General features: G+C 39.3%; 2 protein-coding genes across 2 annotated transcripts in view; one reads left to right on the plus strand and one right to left on the minus strand.

Annotated features, from left to right (window-relative positions):
• Positions 1-529: 529 nt before the first annotated feature.
• vex (somatomedin B and thrombospondin type 1 domain containing protein vexed) overlaps positions 530-24565 on the minus strand; it is an 87751-nt gene continuing 63715 nt past the window's right edge. Inside the window, exons 3-6 of the mRNA XM_017090595.4 lie at positions 21979-22173; positions 11994-12114; positions 1494-1570; positions 530-1103 (exon numbers count right to left, since the gene is read on the minus strand). Coding sequence (XP_016946084.3) covers positions 559-1103; positions 1494-1570; positions 11994-12114; positions 21979-22173 — 938 coding nt within the window. The 3' untranslated portion in view covers positions 530-558. The remainder of the gene's footprint in view (positions 1104-1493; positions 1571-11993; positions 12115-21978; positions 22174-24565) is intronic.
• LOC118878390 (uncharacterized) lies at positions 13754-15467 on the plus strand. The gene is made up of 2 exons (XM_036821182.3): positions 13754-14039; positions 14906-15467. The coding sequence occupies exons 1-2, from the start codon at positions 13767-13769 to the stop codon at positions 15338-15340; spliced, it is 708 nt and encodes a 235-aa protein (XP_036677077.2). The 5' UTR covers positions 13754-13766; the 3' UTR covers positions 15341-15467.

Below are 24565 nucleotides of genomic sequence, written 5' to 3' on the forward strand. Positions count from 1 at the left end.
CAAAAGCCAACAGATATATGTGGCAGCTTATTGGATCTGTGTTATATGGGTTCATATTTGAAAGTTTTGAAAATATTTTGGAAATATGGAATCTGCTTTGAGCACTTTATATAGGGTGCAATTGAATAGATCCGTATTATATGGTCTCAGTTTTGAAAGATTTGAAATTATTTTAAGTAGTATTTAGAATATGGCTTTTGTTTTTAATAACTTTGCTAGTTCAAGATATCATCCATATTTTCTTTACTGCACTGGCCCTGCGACTTTATCTTCCGGATCGCTACTCTAGAGAGACAAAAAAAAAATCTGACCTCACACATATGCTATGATCTTCTTAATCCACTGGCTTAATGTTTAAACGCTTACATACGATGGGGTACTTTTATTTTTGGGCCGGAAGTGAAGGGTTCGGGTGTTCGGCTTTGGGGGCAGGGCTTTGCGGGTGATATGATATGATATGATGATGGGTGGGGGGTAACCGTACACCATAACCTACACGGGAGGGGGGAGAAAAAAAAAGATCACCGAATGGCAGCGGCATGGGCGGCCCTGGTCGCCTTAGACAAAAATGAACTGGGCGTGGCCGCACTTCTTGGGCGGTCCGACGGTCAGGCGGAGCCACTTGCCGCGGCACGACGGCGCCGGCAGCGCGCTCCAGCGTGTCGTGCGCCCGGCCAGCCCCTCCCCCCGGCAGTGGTAGGTGGGCGCCAGCGTGGGCGGGGGCGTGGCCGGCACAGCGCTGCGTTTTCCCGCTGTCCGGCGGCTGTGCGATTGGGTCTGTGACCTCTGGTGGCGGTAATCGGAACTATCGTTGCTGTCCGTGTCCAGGGCATTCTGCAAGTCGTCCTGCTCCTGCTCCTCCTGCTCCTGCTCTTCCTCCTCCTCCTCAGCCTCCGTCTCCTGGTCGTCGCCGTCGCTACCGCTGCTGTTTTCCCGCATCTGTCGATCCTCCTCAAGATCATCCGCCCGCTGGCCGGAAGCGGAAAGGGAGGCGGTGGTGCTGGGCGGCGGGTTGGGAGCTTGGGGTGTCCTGGCGGTGGTGGTGCTGGGCACGGTGTCCTGGATCAACGCCTCCAGGTCACAGCGCACCGTTATGCGATCGCCTAAGGGGGAAAAAAAACGATGGGTTTTAGTTTAAAGTCGAGACAATAAATAAGAAAAGAAATAAAATATTTTAAGTGGTCATTGATATTTCATTTAGAATTCCTGCACAGAGAAAAAAATTGATAGAATATGATTATAATATTAATGAAATTCCATCTATACTTTTTCTCTCTTTCTATTTCGAAGAGTTTAAAATATTGCTGTCTTAGAATATTTTTGAGAACATTTTTAAAAAGAGAAAAGTGATACCTAATAATTTACCGTACGAATATCAAATTGATTCTTGAATTTGTTTGGTTCTGTGTGAATTCATTTCTTTGAAATTTCTTTCAGTCCTCAAAATATTTACTTTATTTATCGGTAGCCAATTTTTAGAACCATGTACTTACCTTCCAGCATGAGATTGTATGGTGGCAGTTTGCGGCAGGCTTTGGAGGATTTTATTACCTCGAATTCCACGCAGTAGCTGAAAGTGAAATAAAAGGATTTGGCAAGATATAATAAAATGTATATAAATCAGAATATACTCAGAAAGATTCATTCATTAAGGTTAATTCACTTATAAAATACTATGTTACTACAAAATAGTTTTGTACCATATTCATATTCGTGGACTTTCGAAACCTGTCTGACTTTAAAGCTTTTTCTCTGCTCGCCTGATTTTGATGGCCAAGGACTTAATGTTTCCTTAATTAATTATCCATCCTCTGTTCACCCATTCATTCAGCGATTCACTCGTCCGTTTGGTCATTCATTGATTATGCATGTCCTTCGGCGACGCCTCATTAGAGTGGCAAAGGATCTGGCTGGCCATTGAGATGTTAAATATTATAATTATTGTGATTCTGTTCCATCCATGAAGGAAAAGCGACAACATGAGGAGCCAGGGAGGAACTCAAGTTCTGATTTGTGCAATTGTGCGGACAGAAGGAGGGTGAATTCAGGACATCAAAGGGACAGGAAATGCGAATTGTCTATTAAGCCTAACAATTTCCGTTTCCTGTAGGCAAAAAAGAGCGTAAAAAGAGCAAAACAAAAACAACAGCAAGGGAAAGAGGCGAAAGAGCAAATCGAACTGACAAGTGCTCATGAGTGTGTGAGTTCATGAGTGTGTATGAGTGTACGTGCATGTGTGACGCGAGAGTGTCTGTGTGTGTGTCTGACAGCTGTCAAGGTGTTGACAACGGAAATTGCGTAGGAAATTTCAAAAGTGCCTGACATTTTGGGGCACTTTTGATTTTAACCCCCAACGGAAAGCCGGGCCACTTAACCCCACGGTGCGGGCAAAAAACAGCGCAGCATATTAGCTGTAGATTCAAAATCCAATGATGGAGGCAAATTAGCCAGGATGCAGCGGAAATGGGAATTGGCATCTGACTCAGACCGCAGTTCCCCCCGGGAGTCGAGTCATAAATGAAAAGAATTTTTATTAAAAAGGAGAGTCGCCGGTCGAGATTTCGAGGAGGAGCAGCGGCGGGGACAGCTGAAAGCTTAATTAAGTCCCGGCAAAACCAGAACCAAAACCAAAAACCAAACCGAAGGACCCTCTGCACCCAGGCAATAAAGGTAAATTGAAAAAATTAATGTAAATAAACAGGCGCAGACGCCGCGCCGAGTAATAAAAATAAACAAGGCAATGCACAAAACTCGAGGACCAAAACATAATTAAAGACAAGCAATGTGCGGGCTTTTCCGGGGGTATTTGTCTGGCCAGGAAAATGTGGGACGAGTAGGAGCTCGAGTCCTTTGGCCGGCTATCATAAAATAAAAAGCAATTGTTATGCTTGGCTTGCGGTGAGCAAAAGGAATAGCCCTCATTTTAGCGGTTTTCCCAGAACCAAGTGGTCTAAGCTAAAAATGTTGCTCAAAAAGCCCACTGATTTATCACAAAATGAAAAGGATGAGGGGGCCAACCGCAGATACGGGCCAGAATTTTTAATTTATTAACTGATTACGTATTTGAATCGAACACAAATCAAACAAAACAAAACAAGACAGATAAAAACAGTGCACACACAATAATTCATTTAAAATAAATTGAAACGTTATAATCAATTTAATGTCACACAGCAATCCGAATATTTAATGGGGCTTTAATGGAGCTAAGCAAAAACAGTGAAGAATGAATTACTGTCGGTTTGTCAGCTTTTCACACAGACTTCAAATAGTTTTCCCGCTGTCCTCCACTTTCCAGTCGGTTGAATATTTCGTTAAAAATTCACAATTAAGCAGTTTGCCATTTTTATGGGCTTTAAACTTTTTATGCAGCACTTAAGCGCAAATGGCTCTAATTCATAACCAAATATATATGTATATTCCGCCGTTGGGTGCTAAAATTCATCATTTTTAGGGGCTCATCCTGCATAAGCACAGCTACATGCTAATTACAAATACACAAAGTCGAAGCTAATTTCTCACAAAACTTTAGGGCTTTAATATTTTTGCACATGAATGTCTGCTCAACTTCGAAAATCCACCCTGGATTATCAAAAATAAATATGTTCATTGTGTATGTGTGGAAATCAAAGTCCCCGTAGAAGGTTGCACGCAAATTCAAAGCAAAGCCAGGGAATACAACAACAATTTTCACTCTAAATAAATATACCAACGAATTTATTTTAAAGGTAAAACCAAGCAAATTCCGAACCCAATTAGTATGTCCATAAAGTGGTGAGGAGAGAGGAGCTTAAAAGGCAGTGATGAGCTCAGCTTATCCTTTGTAAGCAAAAAGGTTTGCCGTTTACTTAATATTTTACGAATTACCAAGCTGAGGAGATAAAATATTTTATTCAACTTATAAAATTTAAGAGAGGTGAATAACAAGAGGTAACAAAATCAAAAGCCTTTTTAAATAATTTAGTTAGAATTTTACGCTGTCGATTTTCGGATAGAAAATATCAATAAATACGCTATGGGCAATATTCATAAATTTAGGGCAATAATTTTCAAATTTATTGAATAAAAATTGTGCTCTTGCTCATATTAAATAAATATTTGAAAATGTTGTTCACATTTGGTTTAAAAAATCTCATCATATATTTCTTTATTATGTGTCTAAACACAAAATTAGTCAACATGTCGTATACTTAATTTGCTTTTAATACAAACAGTGTATTTGGGTCAATAAAATGTAAGTATAGTCAAATCCAATTTGTCCTAGTTTGCAGTTTTAATGTCTTTCGGCTAATCATATTAATAATCAATTAGTCCATTTCAAAATATTATTGAAAGCCAATTAGTGCAAATTGGTTTTCACGAAAAAAACAAAAAACAAAAAGCTAATGGTGCTTGGCTAATAGAATTATAGAAATTATACAGAAATGTGAAATCCCACAAGTTGGCTTGGAACGAGTCTGTCAATTTCCTCCACTCCGATTACAAAGAACTGGGGTTATTTTGCTTCCTTCAAATCGCAGGACACAAAGACGACTTTCCACGAATTAAGGTCACCGGCAGTGACCACAATGGATCAACTTTTGCCGGCCAGGCCAGCAAATTGTGGCCAAAAACATTAACATACACACTCCGACAATTGGCCCCACTTCGTTTTTTTTTTCTTCTTTCTCGCCGGAAAAGTCATTTTCTTGTCAAATATTTTGCCACTTCAAAGGACGACAACTGTCAACGGCCACCACAACAGGAACAACAGCATACAGGCACTTAAAAAAGTATTTGCACTCGCTTATATGAAAGGCAAACAAGAGCTGCGACGGGCCGAAGTAGGCGCCGCTCCAGCTGCGCTAAAAATAATTGCTCGACAAAGTTGGCTCACAGCTGGATGGCCACACGATGTCCCGCTGCCACGCCCCCTTTGTCCTTGCGACCGCCCCCAACCACTGGTCCACCACCACTTTCCATTTGCCTACACCACCAATGCCGGAAACGAAAACGATGGCAGGCGACATTGCAATTTAGACTTGAATAAACACTGAGAAAAACATATTCTCTAAGAACCCAGAAAAAATTATGTATTCCCAAACCTATTTTTATTCCATTTCTTCCCAAAGTTGACTAAAGTTAGGGTACTTACTTTTATGTTTAAGTATTTTAGGGCTTTTAAATACATATCTGTTAATTCTACTCAGAGGAAGTTTGCTAATAGTTTTATCACAGAGCATAGTATTACAAAATGTTACAATTTTACGAAAAAATATAGGCTTGAATAAACATAATGCAGAAATCTTATTTAAAGTCTCAAAGACATTTTTCTGATTCTGAACATATCACAGTAATAATAATATAATAATAACTACTCCTAGAAATTTTATTAATAGTTTGTTAGAGAAATACTTTTATTTATAATTTAAAAAAAAGGTTAATAAACGAAAATTTAATGAGCTGCATACTTGATACCTTTTGTATACCTTTTTTAGGAAAATCCTAAAAAAAATTAGGGTATTCTTTTTTTGACCGAATAACCTTCCTTAAGAAACAATTAAAATTTTTTTTAGTTTTATGTATAATATCTAAATATTAACCAAGTAAAAGTATAAGCTTGCAATCTATTTGAATATTTTTAATAGTAGAAAATGTTAAAATAAATATGTATTTATAGAAAAACATAATCCTTAACTTTTATTTGACTTTGAAGAATTTTATTATAGAAAACCATACTCCTTTGCTATTATTTCCTTAAATTTCTAATATATTTTATTCAAATTTAATCACTTTTCCGATGTTTAAATTGCAAATTCAATGAGATCCTGCTATGATTTTTGTCTCAGTGCACTATTTGAGCAACAGGCAGTGGAAGAAGGAAGAAGGATGTGCCAGTAGCTGTAGGCAAGGGACTTCTTGGACTTGGACTCGGACTTGGTCTTGGTCTTGCTGTTGGCTTTGGTTTGGGCGTGGGTTTTGGCCCGGCCAGAGAGGAAGCACTTTGCGGCGCTTGAGTGAGTCGCCTCCGAAGGGAAATGTTAAAGGGATGCCGCTGGACGGTTGTTGTCGTTGCTGTGAGCCTTATCCATCTTCGTGGATCCCTATTCCCAGCCCCTGGAAACCCACTTTGCCACCCGGCTTTTCTTGCTTTTTAATGATGATTGAGCGGCGGAGGCGGCCGCAGCTCGGAAAACCTTGTTGCATACTTAGTCGATGCAAAAGCTGATTTGGTATAGCAGTTGGGGCTTTTTCCACAGATTTCAGGGGCGTGCCTGAGGAGGAGGAGGGGGGTGGGGATTACTGTGACAGTTTCGCATCGCTGGCCACCGCGAGGCAAAAGCTTTGTGCAAATAAGGCTGTCGGCATGTAGATTATACTGAAACATTCTCGCTTCCCCGTTGCTTTTTCCCCATTTTCGACCAAATAATTGATATGGAAAGAAAGTGTCGGAGGTGCAGAGGTGATTATATCCCTTTGCCATTCGCTAACCGATTAAAAATAGAAAATATGCCACAATGGCGAAGGGAAAATGTGGATGATTATAATGAGGATGTTCAGCTGCAAGGCAGTTTACAGAACTTAAACAATTGAAACATTAAATTATATGTTTAAAAAAGTTTCGTAGCTGCTGTAAATGTATTTTTAGCTCAGCTTATGGCCATAATTTGGTTAGAAACCCACTGTCCTTGCCATGGAAACTCGTTTAAATAGCTCCCTCAATGGGAATTTTTGCATTTAACCATTTCATTTGGCCTCTTTCAGATGCTTAGCCTTGTCCTGGAATCTTCAGTTAACCCACCTTTGGCCAACCGGCCCGCTTTTTAGCCGCTTTTTGCTTGGCAACTGCCAGCTGGCCGCCATTAAGTGCATAATTCAATTTGTAAAGCCGCCGACTTTGAGTGCCCCTAAAAGTATGCAAAGCAGCCGCAGACGGACAAACAGAAATCCACAAAACTTCGCTCTGAGGAAAAGCCGCCTGCATAGATCAACGGGCATAAAGAGGGTATATATAGTATATATAGTAGGGGTATTATATATACAAGAGGGCCCCGTTGTAATGAAAATAAAGTAGCAGCTTTAACGCATTTTTATGGCTCTTATTCCGCTGTCAACCGTATGCAGTCGGTGGCGGAGGTAAACAAAAACAGAAAGGTTTTGGGGGTTGGATTGCCAAATAAGGACGAATCCAACCCCAAACCCCTCTTGAACGACGCACCTGCTCTATGCAAATAAGGAGGGTGAAAAGGGGCGCCGGCAATCGTAAAATCTGTCAATTCCCAGACTCATTGTCTTCAATTTGCAGGGTCTGGCAATCAAGTGGTTTTCTTTTTTTTTTTTTTTGGGTTCCATTTTAACCAGACTCGAATAGCTCGTATAAAATAAATTGTACATTTATAAATGTATACAATTTTTACATTCAGATGCAACCTTATGTGAAAATAGCAATTTGCTGCTTACATTAAAATAATAATACAATTTAATTGTTATTCAGCTTAGCACTTTAAGATTATGCAAGTTTTAGTTCTGTATTTTGATGCTTTTAACTTCCATTACTTAAACAAATAAATTAGGCTAGCATTTGTGGTTTCTCTTAATAAGGTAAATGAAATTTAATTAAGTCAAAGTATTTGAACCATATTGCCCAGGGTAATTTATTTATACCTATATGTTGGTATTAAAATGAACTATGATTGATTTCCTTTTTTATTTATTTAGGTAAATTAATCATTTTAATGGTAGAGGTTAATCCTGGCAAACAAGTAATCAAATTTAATTTAGTTGTGAGCTGAGCTTTTTGCACACACTGTACACTTTTTTTATTTTAATCAACAAATCAAATGAACTTATTTATTTAATCACCTTTCAGTTAAAAAATAACAAGTAATGATATAAATTTTCATGACCATAACTCTTACCATTTTAAAAGTCATCAATAAAATTAGTCTTTCATACACAAAATGGCTAAAACAATTTGGTTCGACATCTTATCGGAATGTCCAGCCTGGACATTGGCATTTGAGCAGCAGATATCGATCCTTGGGGTCCTCACACTTTTCTCTACTTTTCTTTTTCTTTCTGATGGGGGAGGGGGTGGAAAATCAGGGAGTGTGAGGGGGGGGTGGAAAGTCCGTCCCTGGTTAGCTGGCATTTTCCTCGGCCGCTTTGTTTGCTCGCGTCTGCCGGCAAATTTATGCGGTCCAGGCTAATCCTCGTGGGGATTTGGGCTTAAAACGTTTTATTGTTGCCCCACGTAGGCGCAGACAGTGGGCGTGGCCATCGTCGGTTGGGGGCGGATGGGGGCGTGGCACACACGGCTGTCGACTGCAGATTTCCCAGTTGCCTTGTAAATTTATCGCATTAAAAAAGTGTGAATTTTCAACAACGTCGTTGGCCCCCTCCTCCTTTTTGTATCTTTTGTCTTTTCCCCTCGAACATCCTGCTCCATCTTCGCCTTTTTAATTTCTTTCTGTTTTTCCTCGGCGAGGAGTTTTCCACCCACTTCACCTTACAGCCGCCGCTTGACACTGTCATTATGCAAATTAAATTGTGGCGAATTATTGTTTTTATTCTTATTTTCGGTTTGGGCCATCTTCGTTTGTTTTTCCCCTTGTTTTTCGGTTATTTTTTCCATTTGGCCCCATCTTTTCCGTAATTTATGTATATGTTTATTTATTTCCCCTCCACTTTCATCTGCTGCTTGTCGCCGCATTTGTTGTTCGAGTGTATAATTCATAATTTGCGGCTTTCTTCCCGTTGCCGCCCCTCATATCGCTGACAAAGCAATAAAAGTTTTCCCAGCAAGTTAACAAATCACCAGGGTCCAGAGGCGTGGCACCCGCTAGTGGAAGGGGGCTTGAAATTTGAGGAGGTGGAGGGGGATATCTAGACTTAATAAAGGGCATTCAATGCAACAGGGACTCATTCAAATTAGCCAATAACTGGAATATTTATTTTTTATATCTTTAATTTGGCAAAAAAAATTTGGGAACATTTTTAAAAAACTCTCCAGATCTTTTCAATCCCTGTCCTTAAACCAATCCAAACCTATTTAATAGTATGTCCCCTGTATTAGTAAACTGCTCCTTTACTCGTCAGGTCAATAAAAATAAATGAATATATTATATCAAGTTAGGATTGGCGTGACTTCTTTAAACTAAATCCAAGGAACCGAGTGCCATAAGGTCTTAAATGATTTTTCCCTAACTGAATTTTTTTTAAAAAGTCAAGGCAACCCTAAAAAAAAGGGTTAACAGCTTAACAGCACTCTGATGAGATAGGTATATATTAAATCAAGTTAAGATTGCCATAACTTTCTAAAATATTTCCAGTCAGCTAGTCAAAAATCAACCGATTGTCATAAGGTCTTAAATGATTTTTCCCTAACTGAATTTAATTTAAAAAGTCATGGCAACCCTAATAAAAAAGGGTTTCCAGCTTAACAGCACTCTGAAGAGATATGTAAACATTAAATCAAGTTAAGTTAAGTTAAGTTTCCATGACCTTCTAAAACAAATCCAGTAAGTTAGTCAAAAATCAACCGAGTGCCATAAGGCCTAAATGGTACAACTACAAGCAATAAGTCAATTACTACTTTTCAATCGTTAAACCTCTTACACTTCTCCAGCACCCAAATGAACCATAACTTCCTGCCAGTCATTCGTCATTTTGTCATATTTACCGATGTACTTATGGATTCGGCTTAGTGCCAGAACTTGGAATTGCAGCTCCAGAGCAAACTGATGGAAACTGATGGAAACTGCCATCGATCCGTTTCAATTAGCAGCAACAGTTTAAGTAAACTGCCCCTCCTCCGCCGGCGGCTTAGTGTCTCCTGTCAGCCAACTGCCTTCGCCTTCGTTTTCTCCTTCGTCCTGGCTCCTGACCGCCCATCAACCAACTGACTGTTAATTAAGGACCCGAGTTAAAGACAGGACACACACATGCAGATGTTTGTCCAGGGGAAATCAGGAGTTGCACCCACAGAGAGGGAAATTTGAAGGGGCTACTTGAAGATAGTTTACTAAAGAAGCGGAGTAAAGGATTCCTAACGAATAAAGAATTTTTTAAAATTTTTAAAAGAATATATTTTATAATTTAAAAGTCTATTTTTAAAGCTACTCCACAAATTTTTAGGCTTATTTATTTCGATCTCCTGATTTCTCTCTGTGATCATGGAAGTCAGGAACATTTCAATAGAAAATCAGGAAAACAAGATGGCAAACCAAAACTCAAATAAATCCTGAAAACGAAACAGAAGAGGACAAGAGCCATAAAAACAAAACACCAAATGAAAAATCGTAAAATAATAAAACGCGGATTTAATTTAATTTTATTTTTGGCCCAAGAATGCTGAAGTACTAGGGTGTAGTAGAAGGGGGGCCAACATAAAGAACAAAAACGAATCGTATCATAATAAACGGCTTTTGTCAGGTCAAGGGCTCCGTGGAACATCAAAAAAACAAAAGGACCACTCAGAAGGTCCTTGAAGGAAACGCGTTTCGTTGAGGATTCGGCACGTGATTGATGTGCGTTTATTGTGGCATCCATAATGGGTCAGCCAGGGATGTTCAACAGATTTTCTGCTACCTTATAAAGATGTACACTGGGTATATCGATCTGGTTAAAAGCAGTAAATATATCATATTGTATTTGGTCTTAAGGGTGTCCGCAAGTCAAATCCTGGATTAGTAGACAAAAATCCTACAACTGACAAGCACAAACACACGAAAAAGAGCCAAACACCGAGTCATTTTCGAAACTACAAGATGAATGGTCTGGAAAACCAGAAAGAGAAGGCATCAAAAGTATATAAAGGGCATTAGAAATCCAGTAGGAGAAGGGCTTTCTTTTTGTTCTTCGACTCGCTTTGTTTGTTTTCCAGACTCGTGTTTGCCATCGCCTGGCCATACCACAAATAGCACATCAAGGACACTTAAGGACATGTCCCAGACACTTGGACATATATAGGCCCCCCTTCCCCAGCTCGAAAATCTAGCCAACCTGGCCAAGAAACGGCATAAAAAACGCCAAGAAAAAAACATAAGAAAAACTGGAAAGAATTAACAACGCGTCAAATCAGGGCCAGCTTAGAGAACAGTTTAATGGAGCCCCAGCCCAGGCCAGCCCCCCATTTATGATGGACTTTTATTGCCAGCGTTTATGTTTTCCATCCTTTTTCCTCGCTTTTCCATGTTTTCCGTCGGGACATGAAATTATTTTGCATGTCGCGCGCCATAAAAACTCAACGGCTAGCAAATTTGGGATAAACCTTCCAAGTTGCCCAGTCGTAATGTCCAGGCTCAAAGGCGTGGGGCAAAGCTATAAGTTTTCCCATAAAAAGGAAAGCCATCTGTAACCGAAATTAGGAGATTTGTTAGTCAAGCTCCCATATTCTAGGTACTAGAGGCGATCATCTTGAAAAGCAATTCAGCAGGGCTTTGGATTGAAGAGGAAATTAAGGGATTACGCAGTGATTCTTAAATTCGAATTGTGGTATCAATACTTTTTTTAAGGTTGTTAAAGATTTAATATTATGAAATAGCTCTTTTCTTAGTTGAGCTTCCTTAAGAATACTTAAAAAGTCAAAATATTTGTTGGCAAGCCATATAGTTATTATTAAAATATTGTACTATCGCATACTAACTTATAATCATAAATATAAAAGATAGGTCAATGACTTTACAATTTGTAGCTGTGATATCAATACTCTTTATAAGGATTTTCAAAATTTAGTACTGTAAGTCTTTCTTATGATATCAAAATAATTTAATGTCAAATATAAGATCTTTAACATCTCAATACTTATTGTGAAACAGGAGGGCTACTTACTGATAATCATGGAAATTAAAGATACCGCAAGTTTTTTTTAAATTCTAGTATTCTAACATTTATAAAGATGTAAGTTCTAATTTCCATAATAGTTTTTTTTAGATAGCTTTTTGTATTTTTAAAATAATATTTAGCCAAACTATATTTCTACTAAAATTTGGAACAACAGTGCGTATACTTACTCGTGATCATGGTTGTGCTTGTAGGAGTCGCGGTAGCGCGTGCGCAGATTGCGCCGGTTATCGCTGCTGTCGTTGATGTGATGATTGTGCGAAAGTGCAGCTGGCAGGAGCAGGGCCATTTCTGAAAGAAAAGAAAATGGGAAAATGCAGCGTTACTTTCGGGAAATCTTTAGACATTCGCGGGAAATCAATTTCCACGCTCGGAATCCCAGGAGCTCAAGGTTTCTGTTGCTTTTTGCGTGTGCGCTGGTCTTTGTGAGTTTCGTAACGCACGTATAGCCGCCATAATTCAATCGCTACGCACACCTTTTCAGAAACACACACACACATGTGCGAAAGCGGAAGTATGCGTGTTGGAGCGCCTGGGTGTATGCCATAGTATGTTTTCCGTGCCCGCCTCCGTGGCACTTTTGTTGTTTGCCCTGTCGGTTGCTCTTTTCCTTTGCCCGCTTCTTTTTTTTCAGCAGCGCGGAATCAAAACATGCCATTAACAGGCGACCAAATAAAAAAGTCAGGCAAACAGCATGAGCTGGATACACGCTCCTCCGCGTCCCGCCCCTCGTACCGCCCCCCATCCGACCACAGATTGCACAGAAATGCGAACCGCACTGCCATTCCATTCCATTCCCTTCTGTCACGAAGCCAGCGACAACACGTCAGGCACCGCCAGCAACAACACCATCACCACCGCCCAAATCCAACAGCAACACCTTGGATGAACCGACGTGCCGCGGGTGCCGAACGATGCCACATGCCACATGCACTCAAAAAAATCCAAAGTCAGTTTGCTTAAAATAAAATGAAATGCCAGTCAGCTATCTATTTTGAAGTACATGATCTTAGGGATGATTCTTGTAAGCAACTTGAAATAATTCTAAGAATGCCATGAAAAGCAATATAAGCGTGAATTCTTGAGTCCAAAGTAGCCATTTAAATTTCTTTAGACTTGAAAATACTATTAATTATTATTAATTATTTAAAAAGTTAATTTTAGATTTTTTATTCTTAAACAAAAGAATTCAAAGCCCACCCATTGGGAAGCCAAAAAATGCAATATAAACGCGAATTCTTGAGTGCAAAGTAACCAATAGTAGTTCTTCATACTTGAGCATACCACCGAATTCTTAATTCTTCATTTTTTAAAATTTAGTTAAGGGTAGTTTAATTATAATACGAAAGAATTTAGAAGCCATGAAAAATACCTCAAACGCGAATTCTTGAGTCCACTACTTAATTCTTAGATCTTCATTTTTAAATGCATACTTTAGTATGGCTCATTGATAATACAAAATAATATATTATTTATCCACATTTTCGCTCAGTGTCTTGCTCTTAATGCTCCTCTTTGATTCGCTACTGTGTTTACCCGATATCATTTACGTGTGCGATTTGTTTACTGTTTGCGCAGTGACTCTCGAACACTCAAAGGTCCTCCGCCGAACCGAGAAAAGGGGTGCTGGTGAATCCGGAGAATGAAGAATCCATTGCTTTGCCTGTCAGAGGCGGATGACGGCGAGGGTTGAGAGGGAAGAGTGCCCATTCAGTTCAGTTTCAGTCGTTGTAATGAATGTTAGGAACTTGTAAATCCTGTATTCTAAATTATTGTATTCGTAACGGCAAAAGCCCAGATAAATCGCCTTTTGCATGTGATTAAACCACTGACGGCCACTAGCAACCACCGAAGGGACTACCATCGATTGGCCAGCGGAGCAGCCAGAGAAGAAAGGCAGGAGCTCAGAAAAAAAGCATAGAGACTCAGGAAATAAGGTCATTATGGACCAACAACGACCTTTTGTGGACATGGGCGATCGCGGCGATGGCTTCCAGCTGACCGAAGATGGAAACAGCCATTGGCAGACGACGCGGGACAGGATCCGGGATCGTCTGAGGGAGCAGGAGCGGAGCCGGGAGCGGGCTAGGGAGCGGGCCAGGGAGCGCAGCCTGGAGTGGGAGAGGATCAGGCCTCCGGACGAGCAATCCGGACGCCTGGCAGCCGCGGCCAAGAACGCCATTCCGGCGGTGCTACGTCTGGTCAAGGAACTCCATGTATGTACTTGTTTTCATTGAACACTTTTTTTTATGGTCTTCAATTAAAAGCAAATTTTTTTCTTTCTGAAATTTATACAATCAGTTCTGTCACATTTAGCCTTTTTAGGACAGATCTAATATAGCCAGATATTCAAATTTCGAGAAAAATGTTTTTAAGAACTGGTTTTTATTTTCCGTCTTATTCCTTTTAATTAATAGCTCTGATAGCATTGAAAATTAAGAAATGTTAATACCTTTATAAAAAATGTTAGTTTGCTAATAGTTTAACGCAATTTGGCAATGCTTATTCTGTACCATTCATTTTAGGGTATCATTCTTTTCAAGAATATTGAAATGAAGCCCTTTTTGGATAACTTTTAAATTTTCTTTGCAAAAATATTAATATTTAGTAGGCTTAAAAATATTTCTTTTAATGAATTCCTCTTATTCTTTAAGTGTTTAAACAATGATATAGCCATATTTACTAAAAGTTTTCCAAGCTGAATACAAAACGGACAAAAGTTCAAAACGAGCTAGGTTAAATTACTCAAAAGTAAAAATCGGAGCAGGCTTGATATGTTCTAGATAAACCAAGTACCATAATGTAAAAGTCAGAACAGACTTGATAATTCCTTTACCATAAGGAAAAATGCAGAATAACTTTGATAATCCTTGTAATGAACCCAAAAAATTCCAGATTAACCAAGAACCACAAGAAAAAATTCAGAACTGGCTTGATAATTCCTCATAATGAATCCAAAAAATTGCGAATTAACCAAGTACCATAAAGAAAATTTTAGAACAGGCTTGATAATTCCTTATAATAAGTCCCAAATCAACTAGTACCATACTATACCCCATTTATATTTAAAAAAAACACCCAGGTAATGGAGACCGATCCGCCGGAGAATACATGGGCGCGGCCCAAGTCGATGAGCAATCTGCTCAGGTGGCGGGCCAAGATCCGTGGACCCGAGGGCAGTCCCTACGAGGGCGGGATCTTCGAGCTGTCGATGAGCTTCCCGGAGGCCTATCCCTTCGAGGCGCCCATTGTGCGCTTCACCACGCCGCTCTACCACTGCAACGTCAATGGGCTAGGCTACATCTGTGTGGACATCCTGGACGAGCAGCAGTGCTGGTCGCCCGGACTCACCGTGGACAAACTGCTGCTGTCACTGTCGGCGCTCCTGAACGATGCCGATCCGCTGACACCCTACAATGCGGAGGCCGCCGGGCAGTATCTGCAGGATCGCGAGCGGTACGATCAGATCGCCCGCTCCTGGACCGAGCGGCATGCCATGGATGTGCCATGGGATTGAGTGGCTCCCAGCTTCGTAGTCCATCGATGGGTAGAGCGTGGTGCTGGAATAGTTTTGGACAAGTTTTCGATTGTGATGCAGATTGAATTTTGGAATAAACACGCTGGTGTGTCCTCTGTACAACATATTCCCCCGTTGAGAAAGTTGTCGGCGGAGGAGGGGGGGGGGGGGGGGCCATTTCAGGGCTGGTCCATATGCGTTGCATAATTTTAGGCGCCGCAACTTATGCAAATTTAACGAGCCAAGTGCTAAGCGCTTTGGGGGGAGGGCGGTAAGCGGAAGGGGAGTGGAAATTTGCATAATCAAATGCCATATTGTTGCCCTTCTCTTCTACCCCACCACCACCCCGTTCAAGGTCCTTCCGCTCAGACTTCCTTCGCCTTGGGCATATTCACTTCCAGGGAAACTTTGCGAGCTGGCTTGCCGCTTTAAATTGGAAAAGTTGAGGGTTTCAACCGAGAGTTTGTAAGCTCGACAGCAGGTGCTGCTGCATTTGATCAGATCAATAGTTATCCCGAGCCGGGCGAAAATCAGTTACAGTCCATTACTGATGCATAAATGTATGAAAATATGAATAAGTTGAAGTCTTAGACGTCTTAGAAAAGCAGAACAACTATGTGTAATCAAGTTAGGTTTATTTTTAACTATGTAAAATAATATATATTATATAGATATGCCATTCTCAGCTTAACACAGAGCAATCCAACAGGATAAATGGGTGGTATCCATTTGGCATTTAATATGAATATCTACTAATATGAATATGAAGGTTAGAAATAAATTAGTATTTGTACTTATAAACGTCAAAACTAGCATTTTTATAGTTGTCCACAAAGGGTTTAAAATAAGTTAAATTGGAAAGCTAGCAAAACTATTTACTCTATTCCACAAAATGTCAAAAATTCCTTCATAAGTAAAAAATAACAAGTAGTGGAAGTGTGGAAATCACTTTTAAATGTCATTTCATGTGCCTAAAAGTATGCAGCAATATATTTGGGGAACAGAGTAAAATAATTTCCTTCAGAACAGCGACTCTTCTTTATTTCCTGCATACTTTTAGGCACCTAAAATTATATTTAAAAGTTATTTCAAACCCCTAGTGATATACATAGCACCCCCTAATGATTATTTTCGGTCCCTGATGGATATAATAATCTTTTAATTAATATAGTCTTACTTATACAGGAGACGCACTGAATGTGGTGATTAATAACAGCCTACTTTACAATCATATGAGTGTGATAGATAGGTAGGGTATTTTTTGGGCCCTGCGACTGATTGGCTCCGCCCAAAACTGTCGCGGAGGCACTTCATCGTTCATTTTGGACGATTACCGACTTGGCGGCCAAGCAGCCGAGATGACATTCACACTCACAGCAGCCAGTTAATTGGAATTTAGTACATGGCAACTGTGGGTGTGTGTGTGTGAGTCTGTGAGTGTGGTAGTGTGTGAGTGGGTGTGTGGGTGAGTGTTAAGCAATTATTTTTATAACGTTAATGAGCACAGCGCATTATTTTGGAATGGGATTTGGAGGAAGGGGATAGGGGGTTTTGGGTTTTGGGCTTGGAGCTCTGGGGCTTCCGAAGGCCACAGTGAGGGCCAAAAGTACGTGCACGTGTGGCAAATGTCGCACGACAAAACCGGAAAAAAACGAAAAAAATCCAAGCAGCCAACCGAAAATTCCCGAAAATGGTGTGCAACTTGAGCTCGAGTTTGTGAATTATGTAGATGGCAATTACCGCCGAGTTTGTTTTTTTATTTTTTCTAGAGAGAGAGCGAGGCAGGTGGGTACTGATCTTGCATATTTTATGGTTTTGGGAAAGTCCTCCTGATTCACATCACCATTTCAGCCGCAATGGCTCCTTAACTTTTGTCTTTGCCCTGCCGCCATTTAACTGTCTTTACCTTTAACCTGTTTGTCTTCCGGCCACGCCCCTGCGCCTTTGTTTACCTTAATTATTGCCCATGTGCGTGTATTCCCTCTTTTCGCCCCCTAAGAAACAGACACACACACACACTCGCACACGCGGAGCAGCTTGTTTGTTAGCAATTAAGTTGGAATTAGAAAATTTTTAATAGCATACTTAAGGGCGCTCCGCACAGACATATTCCGTTTCCGTTTCCTGTGAACCGGCAGCAAATTGAATTTGTCTTGACTAACGTTACCTACTTATCGGGTATGCGGCTAGGCAGAGAGGTGCTAATAAGGTAGTCGAAAAAAATCCAGGAGAACACTGAATGTTGTTCACCCTCACCGTGGCAAGAGAATATCAGTAGCAAAAACAGTAGTATTGACTAAACTACGATTAAAAAACGGAAAAGAAAAATCGTGTTTTTGACTTAAATCTGAATCTCGTATTTTGACTCAAATCGGAATCCCATTTTTTCGGCCTAAAAATTCAGTTTTTTCGCTGCTACAGAAAAAATAAACGTCAGATCGAGGAATGTCATACCTCGTTGAGCTCGTTGCTTAATTTCCAATCCATTGGCATTCAAACCTGGAAATTTTTAACTTTTCAGATTTTTTGCAAAAAAAAGACCCCCTTACAAAAAATGCGAAAATTGGTCAAAAAATAAATATTCCTCTAAGTGATTGGGATCGTTAGCGTATCTAGCAAGCTGTTCAAAACAGTCGGTCTTTAAGCTGTACGCCTTGATTTGACTAAACTACGATTGAAAAACTGGAAGGAAAAATCGAACTTTTGTCTAAAATCCGAATCTCGTTTTTTGACTAAATTCAGAATCCCATTTTTTCGCCCTAAAAATTCAGTTTTTTGCCTGCTACAAAAAAAATAATCTTCAGACCGAGGAATGTCATACCTCGTTGAGCTTGTTGCTTAATTTCCAATCCATTGGCATTCAAACCTAAAAATTTTTTACTTTTCGAATTTTCTGCAAAAAAAGGCTATGCACCCCTTTACAAAAAATGCGAAAATTGGTCATAAAATAAATTTTCCTCTAAGTGATTGGGATCCTTGGCATAGGAAGCAAGCTGCTCAAGTAGCTGCCAAGCTACAGCTTGAAAAACGGCCAGGATTTTCTGGAAAGTGACAAAGATTGTTGGCTTAATTTTATAGGTTTTTTTAAAGAGTGGGAATTTTAGATAGTCGCCTTGGTTTTACAAAATTCCGATTGAAAAGTAAAAAACACGTAATGAGTTGGCCAGGCAATATGTGTTTAAAAACAACTATTTAAATACCCTGTAATGGCTGGGGAAGCACAAGACGATTTTGCGGCCATATATGTTGCTTCTGTATCCGTATCTGCGTCGCTTTCGCTAGTCCTGCGGCGATTGTCCGTCGGCTATTTGCAGTGCAAACACAACCGCATTTCCGCCCACACACGAAGGAAGGGGGGCGGGGGAGTGGGAAGTGCTAAAAACAATAAACAGCTTAAGCGCATTATGAGCGTTAAACACACACATGCATAAACCCACGGACGGACACGCCCACAGTCGGACACACAAGAAGCCGCCTTAATTAACATTTCCTCCCAGAAACCCAGAAGCCCAGGACACCGCAAATGTATATATATGTGTGCCAGGATATACATAATTGCGGACCAATTATGAAACAGGTTTAATTGCGATAGCAGGGGTTATCTTGTCGGCCCCGATTTTGGGTGTTCCGCAGTTACAGTTCGCATTAGCCCCTCATTTGTTGCGGATTTTAGCTTTATTTCGTATAAATTAGTCTTGTCAGCTCAATTTTATTTAAATCCAATACAAAAACGTTCTGAATTTGTCCTAACAAAACGATTTATAAATCGGAATTTTATTTACCACCCACCTCCATTGAAATTGATCGAAAACAATATTCACACATTTGTCCCAGCAATACGATTATGCATATATATTTTTTTAATCATTTCCATTTCATTTGAAACAACTAATATCAGCCTCTATGGACTGCGGCATTCAATTGGGACTAAAAACTTCCGATTGCACGGAATGTTTTCAATAAATTCCTTCAATTAATTCCCAATTCGCGTGTGTCCTTTTCTAATTATAATTGCAATTAAATATGTAATTATATGGAAGCGATTTTAGCTTTAAAATAACATCGAATTTAATGAACAGCTTAATATCCAAAATTCGTTTGCCGCCATTTCGATGGGCGAATAATTTTGTCCAGTCATTACGGTTCGTTTTTATTTTGCATATACTCGTATATATAATAATCTGATGATTATTAAAAAAACCACATATTTAAGGGACATAAACTGTGGCTGCAGATTGTCGAACTTTGTAATCATAATAATATTATAATATAGGTCAGTAGTTTTTACTAAAAAAGTTGCATTTTATATATTGATTGTGAGAAGTGCGGAAAAAAAGTATAAATGGATTACAAATTTATAAGAATGGTACTTGATGGTACTTAAATCACTCAAAATAAAATGTAATCTTGTAGTATATATTGATTGTGAGAAGTGCGGATTAAATAATCTGTAGTTTAATTTTAAATAGTTCTTTATTTACTCTATATTTAGTTTCCTCTTATAATATATATTGAAATTGAGAAGTAAAAATATAGATGGATAATCTAAGTCTTGGTGGAACCTAATTTTCTCGGAATATAAGGTACTCTTATAAGAATAATATGAATTTCTCAAGTTCCTCGAACTAAATTTTCTTTCACCAAATAATTTCCAGGTTTTGCGAATGGTCGACTTTATTAAGTTCCCAAGAGGATGTGGTTCTGCAGATTTTCCATCCAGTGTCTAACAATGTTTCCTCTTGCTCCAATTAATTAAGGTTTTTTCACCTGCTTCCTCCGCCAATCAGACCCATTCACCTATGCTGTTGGCAGCTTCATTCTTCTGGTTCTGCATGCGGTTAAATAATATTTTAATGGCAGCAATCAAAGTTTTAATTAAACGCTTAAAGAGTTGTGCGGTACACACATGTGCTGGGCACAGAAAAAAATGGAGAACCAGAAGGCAAAACTAAATCCAAACATGGGTGGGTGGTAAGGGGGGTGAAAAAGTGGGCCAATGGGAGGGCACGTCCAAGGCTAATGGAGCGCAGGCGACCCAAAACATAAACAAAAACTTTCACAGCGATATTTTAATAGTTTTTCCAACCCCCCTCCAACTTCCGATCCCCCTTTGTGTCTGTGTGTTTTAAGCCGGCGGTGACACTTAGCCAAATATAATATGGCTTTTATGTCAGCCACTTGCAGAAAATTGCTTTGGATCGGGGGGTGGGGTAAGGAATGAAGGGGTGAGGGGTGTTGGCTCTATGACATTTTTTGCCGCCGCCAGTTTTTCCACCCACTTTCCACGCCCTTTCTCCTGCAGACTGTTCTCCAGCTTTCTTTCACGTACTCTGGCTTTCTTGTTTGGAGTTTGGCAGATCCGTTTTTGCTTGGCTGTGCAAATACACAGGGAGAAATAATCACAGAATTTCTATTTAATTGTATTTAAAAATGAAAAGAGTTCCAAAACCAAATTTATAAAAATACCAATTCATATTTCAGACATCACGTTTGATCTTTACCTTTTAAAATATTATTATTTGTTTTTTGATTATTCTAATATATTTAGTTTAGGGTAAGGAATGCAGATATTTTACATATTAAAAAAAAATTTCCTAATCATTAAATAAGTAAGTATTATAATAGTTAAAAGACTTAAAAGAACTAAAGATACTTTTTTAAATTCTCAGATACATTGAATATTTTTTGAGGTAGTCTTTTGGAGATGAATTTGGTTTAAAGACAACTTTGGATGGAAATATGTGCGTGACCAGCTAAATAAAATTAGTTCTTCAACTCAAAGCACTTTAAGCCCATAAAAATATGTACTAAATTGAGTTTACGACACCGAACTGATATCCATCGTGTTTCCTCCCTGTGTGAATGCAAAAGGCAATTTGAAAAGGTTTCAACTTTCTGCAGACGGCACCTAACCGCCACCCACAAAACCAACTAAAAAACAATGGATGTGGATGAAGTGCATCGAAGGTCTTTGATGCCGCTGTCACTTTACTTAGTCTGGTTTAGGTGCAAAAGCGAAAGCTAAAGCTTTTTGCCCCCAATCGATGTACGCCGTGCAATGTCGTGTCGGGACAAAAGATATCCTGCAACTACTGCAAGGAGGCGGGGGGTCAAGGGTTACGGAATGATCAAATCAGCGTGTTTATGACGTCTAAGGTTAAAAGGAACAGGGGTGGAGAAGGCAGAGCTTAATTTCATTTTGGCCACATTGTAGCCCATGTAAGTTGCAACTTGGTAACAAAAACATGTAATTAGTTCTTATAAACAGACTTAGTTGCAGGAACTAGGGATATATATACATATCCCATAGCCAGGAACCTTGAAAATAGTATCACTACATTTAATATCTTTATTAGCCAGGAACCTGGAAAATATTATTTCATTGGCTCAATTGCGAGTAAAATGTTGTTTATATTGAGCTCTCAAAATATCTTGTGATCGTTTGGATAAATAATACAGAGAACTATAGATATATATTTTTATTAAGCAGTTTTCTTGGGTGTACTTTCGTTTTTATCAGTAACTCGTATTATTATTTGATTTTAATGAGTTTATTAGGGCCAAAGGGAATTTGGAAGTAGTAGTAAAGTAGTTTGGAAGAAGGGCCTTTTGATTGTTCATTAGGGACTTCTACCTACCGTGCAGTATCTTCTTGTCGTGATGGCCATGGCAGCGATATCCTTGGCAGCTGCGTTTTTGCTGCAAAGTTGGGCAGTGTTTGCCACCATTTTGGGCCGCCTGCAGGATCTGGCGGTTCCGCGTCATCATACCAGTGCCACAACTCTTGTCACATTCGCTCCAGGCACCCCAATCGCCCACCTGGCAGTCCAGCACTGAAATTTAAAAAGTTTATGAGTTCTTAAAACTGGTTCCATACGTCAAGAATCTAAAAAATACAAAGTATATATATATATAAAACCTGATCTGATAGCTTATATAAGGCTTATATTTGACTTCAGAATTAACTGTTGACTTAGAAATATTTAATTGTTTTAACTATTGTACGTTTAAAAATATTTTATTATTAACAAGAAAAAGTGTAAGAAAGAAAATGGCTAAAAACGTATCCAATAGTTTCTAACTTGACTTAAATATTTTTATATTAAATCAAACAATTCAAATGTATTGCATTTAATAATATTGTATTAAATTTTATTTTGATTTTAATATGAAATGTTAAATATTATATTACATATACAGGCAGATATTTGTCTTGAATATTTCACAAAATTGTAGTAAAACAGTCAGAGCTTAAAATTTTTTAAGCTACCCAAAAAATATTGCTGCTTGAATCTTCAAAAGGAAAAAGTCTAGGCATGCCTTCAATTGTCTTATTTCTATTATCTTTGTGAAGGACAGCCATAAATCGATATTGATAGCCGCCCGTAGAAGTGAAATGCGTTTAATGAGAGCACCTTAGTGCCGCAACTTTTGCATAATATATTGGTATGAGAGAAATCCCAAAGTTCCCCCGAAGAATGTAAGCGGAACCAAGGCCTACAATAGACTAGGGATCCTGGCAAATTGCATTTGACATGCCCGGCACTAAACGCCCTCGCTGGTCACGCTCAAGTTTTTTAATTAAAAACGCTGCAGCAGGGGAAATTAATTAAAATCCATACGCCTTGATTGCGCTTCTCGCTGGCCAAAGCCTTGGCTTTGTGCCTCCTGCATTTGCCCCCGGCTGGCTGTTGTTAGTGTTAATCAAAGCCCCCAGTCCCAGTACTATTCCCACTCCCATTCCCAGTTTAGTCCGACTCCCAATCCCCAATCCCCGATCCCTGACCCACTGAGTAGCCAGCAAGGCGCTAATGAAGCCACAAAAAGCTTTCCACAAACGGATTGAAATTCGCCTCGGCTGCTTGCTCAGCTGTTGCATTGGGCGAAAAAAACGGAATGGTAATAATTCAGGTCAGGTTGAGACTCATTTAAAATACTCTTTCATCTTTAAAGTGCTTAATATATTATTTATTAAATCTAAATATAATTATGCTCCACTTAAGTGGCTCCTTTGCTTAATAGAAATATGTATGTCAAGGAAAAAGTCTACACATTTTCTACTTATAATTATTTGAGGCAAACAAGTAATTAAAATTAAAATTATTATTTATATTTATAGGAACTTTAATATTTATTTATTTAGACGCCACTCAGAAAAATGTTTTGAGTTTCTTTTGAACTATTTTTCTGTCACCTTATCCTTAAAGCTCTCATTGAATTTTCTTTTTATAAGTTATAATCGTTCCTGTATTTAATACTCAGCCATAACTTGTTGCAGCTATTATTTATGCTCCTATCTCAGCTTTCCTTTAATTTAAAGCTGGCGTTTACTTGACATTAATGTTTTCTCATACCATGCCGCAAAACGCTGCGGAATTATCCTTCCTTTCATTTTATTTGCCTGAGCGCCGGCCCCTTGACGTTGACTGCCACAACCGGGGGGTAATTTCGCACAGTGCACAAAGGCAATTTATATTTTCATTTTCACATCGACTCCCGTCTGTAGTTGGCGCCCCATGCCATTGGCTTTTTATTGTGGCCACGCGAAATTAGGAAAAGGAAAGTCGGGGGGAAAAAGGACGAGGGCGCCGTTCGCGGGAACAAAGCGCCAGGATAATAGAACTAAGTGCAGGAGCTGCCTCTGCTGGCTGGGGGTGGAATAAAACTAAAGTAGTTAAAATTATGATTGCATTGGCTCCGGAGCAACGGCTTTCCTTCGCACTTTCCCTGCTTTTCCTAGCTTTCCCCTGTTTTCCACGATCCCCGATGGGTGGGCGTTTAGCATATTGTGCGAATGCGGGTGAAGTTTCGCCAAGGAAAAAGGAGTTTGGACCCAGTGGACAGAGCAGCCAGGTCAGCTTTTATCTAGACAATTTTGTATACTTTTTGTAGAAATTACATATAGTATAAACATATAAGTACATATAAAGTGATGCTGATTTTTCGAGAGTATCAGTCCAGAACCCAAACCGTTGGAGCTAGAGCAACAAATTTTTTACACAATATTCCATAAGGGTAGTAAATTAACACTAAGAAAGGAAATGTTTCCCAGATGACCCTAAAAAAAATTAGAATTAAACAAAAAATTTACTTTATTTGGTTATTATCTTAGCAGTGTCTTTGATTTCTAAGATGACATCTGTAAATCACCAATTCCGCCAAATGTAGAGCCTCAAATTCAGTGCATCACTGATGCAACGCGACTCTGCCGCTTGTTGTGGCACT

The sequence above is a fragment of the Drosophila suzukii genome, chromosome X (assembly GCF_043229965.1).
Source record: "Drosophila suzukii chromosome X, CBGP_Dsuzu_IsoJpt1.0, whole genome shotgun sequence".
NCBI classification, from domain to species: Eukaryota; Metazoa; Arthropoda; class Insecta; order Diptera; family Drosophilidae; genus Drosophila; species Drosophila suzukii.